The 10,256-nt window shown below is 46.8% G+C and overlaps 2 protein-coding genes across 3 annotated transcripts; both read left to right on the top strand.

Moving 5' to 3' along the window:
* LOC8054749 (NAC domain-containing protein 82) lies at positions 57-3,043 on the top strand. 2 transcript variants are annotated; one of them, XM_021454388.1, is made up of 4 exons: positions 57-276; positions 384-1,381; positions 1,656-2,202; positions 2,298-3,043. In XM_021454388.1, the coding sequence occupies exons 1-4, from the start codon at positions 114-116 to the stop codon at positions 2,717-2,719; spliced, it is 2,130 nt and encodes a 709-aa protein (XP_021310063.1). In that variant the 5' UTR covers positions 57-113; the 3' UTR covers positions 2,720-3,043. The 2 variants fall into 2 exon arrangements, with proteins under 2 accessions (XP_021310063.1, XP_002462597.1); XM_002462552.2 differs by having other exon boundaries at positions 58-276; positions 2,301-3,043.
* LOC8054748 (pectinesterase/pectinesterase inhibitor PPE8B) lies at positions 5,517-7,251 on the top strand. Its single transcript, XM_002462551.2, has 2 exons — positions 5,517-6,077; positions 6,182-7,251. Exons 1-2 carry the CDS (start codon positions 5,813-5,815, stop codon positions 6,874-6,876), a joined length of 960 nt encoding a protein of 319 aa, XP_002462596.1. The 5' UTR covers positions 5,517-5,812; the 3' UTR covers positions 6,877-7,251.

Below are 10,256 nucleotides of genomic sequence, written 5' to 3'. Positions count from 1 at the left end.
CGTAGAACCGCGGGCCCCGCAGAGATTGAGCGCTCTCTTAGCTTAAGTAGCCGGAGCACATCGGGTTGACCCGGCAGACGACACGCCTCCAGCACCAACCATCATCCGGCGAGATGGAGACCCCGCCGCCGCGCCGGTGGCCGCCGGGCTTCCGCTTCAGCCCCACCGACGAGGAGCTTGTTCTCTACTTCCTCAAGCGCCGGATCGTCTCCGGCCGCCCCTCTCCCTACGTCGCCGACGTCGAAGTGTACAAGTCACACCCTTCCCACCTCCCCGGTACGCGTCCTCCTTCTTTCCCCCACCCCTCACCCCCGATCGATCGCTTCTTGCAATCCCTCCGGCGGCCTCTTGACCTCGAGTTATTTATCGGTGCTGCACTGCAGAGAGGTCGGCGCTGCAGACGGGGGACAGGCAGTGGTTCTTCTTCAGCCGGATGGACCGCAAGTACCCCAACGGCTCGCGCGCCAGCCGCACCACTGGCGACGGATACTGGAAGGCCACGGGGAAGGACCGCTTCATCTGCGGCGGCGGCCGGGCGGTGGGCAACAAGAAGACGCTGGTGTACCACCACGGCCGGGCCCCGCGCGGGGAGCGCACGGACTGGGTCATGCACGAGTATACCCTACTCGCCGACGCGCTCCCGCCGGCCGCGCAGGGGAGGGAGTCCTACGCGCTGTACAAGCTCTTCCAGAAGAGCGGGGCCGGGCCCAAGAACGGCGAACAGTACGGTGCTCCCTTTAGGGAGGAGGATTGGTTGGATGACGACGATGAGGGAGTGACTGCGGATGCTGCCGCTAATTCTGTTCCTAACACCAATAATCCACCATGTACAGTGGAGGAGCATGCAATTACTGACCGTGAGCTTCCAATTGAGGATCTTGATGAACTCCTGTCAAATTTTGGAAATGATCAGGAGTTTAGTGAAGCACAGCCTACTTCTTCCCATGGTCAAGGTCAGGGTTGGCTCAGTGAGGGGGGTGACAAGGCTGAGGTTGTGGATGCTTCCATTAGCAATGGTGCTGTGGTTGTAGCAGAGAACACCTGCACTGATCTCCCTCTTGGGGATATTGAGCAGCTTCTGATGCAAATATCTGATGATCAGCAAAACGCTGAATTGTTCTCGGATTTATCAACATCAGTTCCAGAACTGCAGTTCCAGTGCGAAGATCGTCAGGCTTGGCATGATGCTGACGGGGGACATGAAGTTTGTGCTGGGGATCCTACTGCCAGCAGTGGTGCTGTTGTAACAGCAGAATGTATTGACACAGAACTTCCACTTGGGGATCTTGAAGGGCTTCTGCTGCAAATAGCCAACGACCAGGACATGGTTGAACCCCAATCAGATCTCTCTGCACCGATTCCACATCATAATTTCAATCAGGTTTGTTTTGCTGTGTATACGACTGTAAGTTATTCATCATATCAGGCCATCCTTTAGATGATTAGAAATCACAACGTATTGCAGCGTCATGCTTATACTGCTTATGTAGAATTGCTTCAGTTTAAACCTTTAAGATGCATAATAATTTCTGTTGTCTTGCGCACATGTCAGAGTGTGTTTCTTACCTTGCATGACAGAGCTACATCTTGTAATATGAATATAGTATTTTACTCTATGTTTCCTATTCATTAAGACATGTTATTGACTTGTGCAGGCTGGCATTGGGGATTTACATGAATCTCATGGTGCTCCGGTTGGTAATCTTTCTTGTATAGTTCAGGAAAGTGCATTTTGTGAACCACGGACTGAGCCGAGTAGTCAATTTCCACAGTCTAATGTAACCAATTTGCCATTTAGCGGAGAAACAAATTCTTCTGAAGGGACCAGTGTGGCACATTCTGTGTCAGGTTTGATCAGTTACCACAGTCAGGATGCTGATGAGGAGTTCCTTGAAATCAATGATTTCTTTGATCTGGATGATGTAGGTCAGAATGCAGATTGTACGACAACTGAGTACTTGATCTCTGCAACAAATGGGATGTTTGACAATTTGGAATACTGTGATGCTCCTTCATTTCTGCCTGGGCCATTTGACACAGTTGGATTGGTAGCTGAAAATCAATTTTTTGATATTGGTAACAGTGGAATTCAGAACCAGAGATATCAATATACAACAGAAGTAAGGACACATAATCAGGCTGCTCTTAATGTGCGGAGCCATATGAAGCATGATCATGTAGTCTTATCCTCGCATGCATCAGGTGCCTAATTATTTCTTATATATTTTTAAACATTTTTGTGTGATCATTCGAAACTCAATTTCTTCCGATATCTGATGTGGCCCATTACCCCTTAGCAGGCACTATGAATATTCATGCAGCAAATGAGGTAAATAACCAGAGCTCCACAGCTTCACAATCATGGTTCAATGCGGCTCTATCAGCCTTGTTGGACTCTGTACCTAGTAGTCCAGCATTAGCTGCTGAAATCGAAAATACTGTTATCAACAGAACACTCCAGCGCATCTCTAGCTTCCGATCACAGCAAACTGCAGGTGAAGAAAACACTTTTATCAACAGAACACTTCAGCACATCTCTAGCTTCAAGTCACAGCAAGCAACAAGGGAAGAACCAGGCACCCCAAGTATTCAGGTTACCAGAGGCAGCAGGCTGATGCTCATCTCTCTACTGGTTATACTTGCTTCTATCATATGGACTTTTACTTCTGGCTCTGCCCTCAATTTTTGCAAAGGTTTTTGGAAATCCTCTTCTACGTGACACAGATGAAGTGGCAACCTGACGACCTTGTCCTCGGTATCAGTTCTGGTTTGAATATCCCTTCCCTTTCAAAAGGGTGAAGAGGTAGAAACATTTTGAGGGTGGTACTATGAATATAGGTCTTAGAGCTTATTTAAGATGGTAAAATGCAAGGAAAAAAAGCCATATCTGATGGTAATATTTGAAACTAATGAATTACTGTCCTCATTTGTATTTTGACAGATATATGTACTGAATGTAATTAAACTATTATTATAGCTTCAGTTTCTGTGCATAACATCATATAATTGGGAAAGAAAATTCATCATTGCACAACTGAGATCCCATGTCTATGTAGATATCTCTCTTCTCTCTCTCTCTGTGCGCGCGCGCATTTTAAAAGAATTGGGATTGATTTGTCTTGTGATGCCCATCAAAGTAGGCAGAATTTTCTGTGCCAGGTGTGTTGCAGCTAATTAGGCTAGAGGAAGTTTTCTGCCTCAAGCATTGTCTATCTTCGCTACAGTAAAAACCCTTATTTTAGATTTGAAAAATCTTGAGTCTGATGCTTCGAACAGTTTGGTATCTCCATTGTCTCTAAATGTATTTGGTAGACTACTTTCAGTCAGATAACTGCAAGATTTTGCACCTCAATAACTTTCACCTATGTTTAAACTGCTATCAACTTCTTTGTAATATATGTGATGACTTATCTAAGCTTAATCACCTCTATGCTATATAGCAAACACTAAATTGAACTGTTGATACGAAGAATCGGTGACACCATGTTTTCCAGTGCTTATCTTGATTCTTTTAAATTTATCCACGTGGCAGCGCACGGGCAAACACGTAGTGGACTAGAAAAGGGTAATACAAATGCTTGTGCAGTTAACGAATCTAATAACTCATGCTGCGAAGGTAGGTCATAAATTTGTATATATGATCATACAATAATTACTTTTTGGAAGCTGCAGCGATGCAAGTTATGGGACCCTATCTTGTTCGCTTGAGGTTATCTGACGAATTTACTAACAAATTAGCTAACAAAACTGCCAACAAATCAACGAATAGTACTTTCAGCCATGACTTTTCTGCCAAGTGAATGACAACGCGCTGCAGCTATTGCCACAAAAGAAAAGAATAGCGGGCTATAGCGGGGCTATAGGTGCTGGTCAGACTTGCCGCTAAGCTATTTGTATATTTTTTTCCGCTATCACAACTTTCACCGCTATTACGTGCTATAGCACCGCTAAGTTGCATTTGTTACAACAAATTTCACCGCTATTACGCGCTATAGCGCCGATATGATAAATCTTCTCAGTCTGACTCTGAAAACTCCATCTTAGACTAGATTATCATTTATTATTTGTAACTAATTTGGTATTTTGGACAATGGAACTTTCATAAACCATGTTGTAATGTCATATTGGTATTTTGTAATGTTAGACTTATGAAAATATATTTTTATTCATCAAAATTCATATTTACCATGTCTTTTTCATCAATTACTCGTGTTTCTCATGTTTTTTTTTTACAAAAACGCTATCTATCATAGCGCCGCTATAGCTACATAGCTATTGAAAAAAAAGTTGTCACTATTTTCAATAGCTCGCTATTTTACACTTTGATTGCCACTGATCAATGGCATTATGTACTTCCTGGCATGATTTTGTTTAGTTCCCAAAAAAAATTGCAAAAATTTTAAGATTTTTCGTCACATCGAATTTTACGGCACATGCATAGAGCATAAAATATAGATAAAAAATAACTAATTGCATAGTTTATCTGTAATTTATGAATAAAATATTCTTAGCCTAGTTAGTCCATGATTAGACAATAATTACCAAATACAAACAAAAGTGCTATTGTGTCAAAATCTAAAAAGGTTTCGGATATAAACGAGGAGGGCCTTGTTAGTTCCCAAAACTTTTTAGTTTTGGATATTGTAGCATTTTCATTTTTATTTGATAATTATTGTCTAATTATGGACTAATTAAGTTTAAAAGATTCATCTTATGATTTATAGGTAGACTGTGCAATTAATTTTTATTTTTATCTATATTTAATGCTCCATACATGTGCCGCAAGATTTAATGTAACGGAGAATTTTTTAAAAAAATTGATTTTTAGGGTGAACTAAACAAGGCCTAGGAATGGAAATGGTCGGCAGCCGGCACACCAAAAGTGGAAAGGGTCGGTGAAGTGTTGAAGAACAATTTCACTGCACGAGCTATAAAACACCTTTTATCAACAGAACACTCCAGCGCATCTCTATTTGTAACTGCATTAAATAAGCATAAACACAATTAAATCATAATTCACTCATATTTTGTATTCACTGAGCATGGAGTTTTTACCATATCTAGAAAATGTCATGAATAGCCCACCATAAAAATTTCCCTCTATTTGGACCACATAAACATGCTCTATTAAACAAACACATGAAAGCGTATCCTTACACTTATACAGCAAAAAAATACTAAAGCATGAGATATTATGTATTTACTGTTTAGATATAGTCAAGTGAAGTTAAAAAAATGCTTTAGCATTTCATGATTTTTCTATAATTTATTTTTAATTTTACAAGTTAGAAAGGGCCGCAACTGGCCGGAGCCAAGCCCATCTCAGGGACAGTCCGCCCCAACGCAGCCCAGACCGATGGCACAAACGCGTTTTTTCACATACGCTCTTGAAGTTTACTTAATCGGTTTCTCTTACTTATTACTATTCATCTGTCTAATGTGTTCTTCATTTAAACCCCTGGAAAAACATACCTTCTCACTTCCGCGGTCCTCCTGCTGGAACTGGGAATGGTCGGCACAGCAAGTCAGCAACAATGAAGTTATGGAAATGGTCGGCAGCAACAATGGAAATGGTCGGTGTTGCCGTGTGATTTTGAAGTTTTGATGAACAATTTGACCGCCCGATCCTATATATATACCCATCGGCTTGCAGATCATCCAATCCACAGGAACAGAAACAAGCAGCCAAGCAATCCCCAATTCCCATCAGCTCAGCTTCAGAAGCTCAGATCATCCAATCCACAGAAGAACAGAAGCAAGCAGCTAACCAATCCCCAATTCCCCATCCATCAGATCATCTTCAGAAGCTCCAATGGCGACTGTTCCCGTCGACGTGGTGGTGGCCGCGGATGGCAGCGGCGACTACTCGTCCGTGAGCGCTGCCATCGCTGCCGCGCCACTCAAGAGCAACAAGAGGCACGTCATTCACATCAAGAAAGGTTTGTACAAGGAGTTCGTCATCCTGGGAGAGGACGCGTGGAACGTGACGTTGATCGGCGACGGCATGGACGCCACCGTGATCTCCGGCAGCCGATGCTGCGCGGATGGCTTCCACACGCCGCAGACGGCAGTTCTGAGTAATCGCGATTTTAGTTTCCTCTGTTGTGCTTTCCCAATTTGTCTGTTTTTCGCTCTAGCAGTTGTGAGTAATCGCGATTTTCCTCTCTATTTGTGCACGCAGCTGTTCTCGGCAGGGGCTTCATAGCCCGTGATCTCCGCGTCGAGAACACGGCCGGCCCGAGGAAGGAGCTGGGGCAAGCGGTGGCGCTCTTGTCCAATTCGGATCAGTCCGTGGTGTTCCGCTGCGCCCTCCGCGGCTACCAGGACACGCTCTACGCCGAGCTCGGGAGGCAGTTCTACCGCGAGTGCAAAATCTCTGGCACGGTGGACTTCATTTTCGGCGACGCGGCGGCCGTGTTTCAGAACTGCGACATCCTCGCGCGCCTGCCGATTCAGGGACAGCAGAACACCCTCACTGCGGAGGGGCGAGACAAGCCCGACAGCAATGGGGGCTTCTGCTTCCAGTCGTGCACGGTGGCGGCCGACGACGATCTCGCCAAGGCAAGCGGCGTGGAAACGTACCTGGGCCGTCCGTGGAAGGCGTACTCCCGCGTCATCTTCATGAAGTCGACGATTTCCAACGTGCGGCACGCCAAGGGGTGGCTGCCATGGGAGCACGCCGCCCCTCCTGACACGATCTACTACGCCGAGTACGACAACGACGGGCCAGGTGCCGCGGTGGGTGGCCGGGTCAAGTGGTCCGGTTTCCACACGATTCAGGACGCCGCCGAGGCCATCAACTTCACCGTCGAGAAGTTCATCAACGGCAATGACTGGCTTCCGGGCACGGGCGTAGACTACAAGCCCGGCCTTTGACTGCCGGTAGGAAGCTGATGATATGTTTGAATGACTGGTTTGGAAATTTGTGTAGCAACTGCTCTCAAACCCTTAATAAAAGTTGTAGTACTCTGAAAGTTGTTAACATGGAAATAAACCCCAACTTTGATTGAATGCTGTTTGAGTTTCAAATTCACAATCCAAAACAACAAGTTCACTGTTTTCACTGAACCTTACTGTTGTAACTGAAACTCTGTCTCAGTTTCGTGTATCAGAATTTGGAGTTTGTACCTTGCAATCCAGTTCGTTTTTTACAAAACTTGTTTAAGAAAACTTGGAGATCTCGTGTAGCTATACGATGTTTAGTAAGAAATCTTGGTCTGTTGCAGCACGTTTTCACGAGTTTTTGGGCGCCAAAGTTGGGCCGTCAGTCACCCGAGGGTGGAAACGCAGGCAGCATCGGTCAGACCGCGAACGCCGAACATGGCCGACCTTGTGCAGAAAGAGAACGCCGCGTGTCGCGGCCGAGCAGTCGCCATGTTTCAGGTGGCGAGTGGTTTAGAAGTGGATTTCTAGGTGGCTAATATCATTCCCTTCTGTATGAATTTTTCTACCAATAAGAGATTATACTGTGTAATCGTTTGTCATTTTTGTTTCATGTTTCTCCATACTTGAATGAATTTTCTTGCCTCAGTATTCATATCTGGATAGGCATGCAGTGGGGAAGCAAGGCCCAATTGTGCTTGATCTGAAACCGTCGACTTTGGACCCAATGGAAAAAACATGGACTGAGTCTATATGACCATGATACAGGATGTTCTTGTGCGATCAATGTCATCAACAGACCATCTGTTACGAACTGAATCGCAGGACGTTTGTGGCTTTGTGCAAGCTGTTCAAGGTGTATGCTGCTGACTGTATGTTATCACTACGTTGAAATGAGGCTCTCAGGGATCTTTCATCGCCTTCGCTTGGTAAGAGTGGATAGCACCGACGTCGACTGAGTGCATAGCGGCAGCACGGTGTGGCGCAAGTGAAATCAAATTGGAGGATGCTATTCTGAAGTACACCTACAAAAAGATCTTGGACCTAACCTGAAGGTGGATGGTGAAATATGGGTGTGCCTGCAAGCTAACTAAACAATGTGAAGCCATGTTTTATCTTGGAATTTGATTTTCTGGTAGTCTCTTCGGATTGTTTAGCTAGGTGAACATACCGTATTGCACGATCAACAACCATTTCCTAATTTTTCCTCAAAAAACAACCATTTCCTAATCTTTTGTCATGTTAGGCAGAGCAGTACTGATCTGCAGACGCTTTTGCCGTGTAGAAGTATAAATGGTCATCTTTATCAGATATGTTTTCATTTCAAACGTTCCCCTGTACAACATCAAGTTGTGCTCTCTGTGTGCTTTTGTCATAAATGAAAAAGGATAACCATTTCTTGTTGGATCATTATTGATCTACCTCAGTATTTCCTGTTGGAGGAGTATTTGTATGAAGTTCCATGTCTGAAAATAAGTAATTTTAAAGAGCTTGTACAACATGAGCAGAGGAAAAAATGTTTTTACTCATATACAACATGAGCTAAGATGGAACTGTAAAGATCATGTACAACAAGAGTTTTTGTCTATCTTGTAATGTTCCTTGAACCAACTCTAAAACTGAATGAACCTTGCAGCTCTTAAACTGAATGAGTTTCAGAGCACGTGTCCTCATTTTCACCAGGATACGAACTCTGAATTTTACACTTTTGTTCTTTTATATACCATAGAGACTTAGAACTAATCTGTGAATTTGAAGAAGGCGACGACATAGAAATAAAAAATGGCCTAGCTAAAAATGGCCTAGCTAAAACCTGCTGGAGATCCGCAGCTCCAGGGGCAGCTCCAGGCGATGGTAGGCGGCTGAGCAGTTGGGGTAGAAGTCGGACGGGGGGTCCTCGGCCCGCTCAACCGGTGCCGCAGCGGCTGGGATTGGGGCCGAACGTGCGCGGGCAGCACGGGCGGCTGCCGGGGTGCGCAGCCTGCGCACCACAGCGTGGAGGATCACCCCGAGCTTCATCTTGCAGCGGTTGCTCCTGTGGCCGGAAGCCCCACAACGGCGACAGCGGACAGGGTCACGGCAGGCGGCAACTTGGTGGTCCGTTGCAAGGCAGCGGAAGCAGCCCCTGGCAGGGTTCAGTAAAATGCGAGTAGAGACAGGCGAGGGTTTTGGCGCGGGAGGAGAAAGCGCGGCTTCTAGGTAGGTGCGCGGGCGCTGCGCATTGACTCCGCGCTGCGTAAAGTCGCGCAAGGCTGTCGCCGCGGGCGCGACAGGACGTGCCAACGCTCCCCCCGTACCTGGCAACGAGGGTAGAGGCATGGGCGCGGCACGCAAAAGATTTGCGGGCACAGAGCCCAGCCGGATTTGTAAGGGGGGGCAACAGAGGGGAGTACTGCCGGAGTGACTCCGTTTGGTGAGCACGTACGGGGCTCAGTAAATGAGGCGGTAGGAATTCGAACGCTGCGGCAGGCCGTTGGCACGAACGGGGGTAGCCAGGACACCGCAAGCAAGGCCGCCTCCAGGGATGGGTGGAAGAAGAGCCGAACGTCGGCGAGCTGAAGCGCACCGGTGACCACCAGAGCATCCGCGAACCTTTTACTCGAAACGTCACCACGAACACAGCGACTTGGACACGAACAACGCTAAGGTGACTCGGACGCGGCGCAAGGCAGTGGCAAAGAGAGTTCTTGACGAAAAACGAGTTGAAGTGAGGGTGCAGAGACGGCGGAGTCACCCAGACCGGGGCTGGGGAAGCCGATGGGGTAAGAAGGTTGGGAACAATGCAGTCATGGAGCTCAGAGAGCAGGCGATTTTGGAGATCGAACCTGGATGGCGACGGCGGGATGACCACACAACGGCGGCGGGGAACCTGGCCGGCGGCGTCGCGGCTGCTCGAAGCCGACAGCTCCGGTGGAGGGCGGCCGGCAGGGGGCGCTTCAGGCGAGGTGGGCGGCGGGTAGCGCGGCGGTGGAGGAGTGGCAGGGGGGGTGGAGAGCGGTGGGGGCGGTGGTGGCGCGCCGTCGGGCGCAGAGACGCCCGAGAGCGGAGCCATCCTATTCTGCTTTCCCCTTCTCCACCCTCTCCTCCTTGCCCAAACCGACTTTTGACCATATACCGCTCCTTCTATCATTGTCTTCTAGCATTCCGAAAACAAACTATGCTCTGCTGTTTCCACCATTCCTTAGCTGGATTAACGCACATTAATGTCTCCTATTATTATAGACAGATGGAGATGCAATGAAAATTGGTGAGCACTACTTGTATGTCATCACGACACACGTAAATAGAAAGAACGTATGAGATTATAAAAGTGTGTCCAATGTGATTGGCTGCCATGAAGTGAGAGAGAGTAGAAATGGGTTGTAGATTTACAC

The sequence above is a fragment of the Sorghum bicolor genome, chromosome 2 (genome assembly GCF_000003195.3).
Source record: "Sorghum bicolor cultivar BTx623 chromosome 2, Sorghum_bicolor_NCBIv3, whole genome shotgun sequence".
Classification (NCBI taxonomy): domain Eukaryota; kingdom Viridiplantae; phylum Streptophyta; class Magnoliopsida; order Poales; family Poaceae; genus Sorghum; species Sorghum bicolor.
Note: the sequence above shows the minus strand (reverse complement) of the source record. Positions and strands in the feature narration are given on the sequence as shown.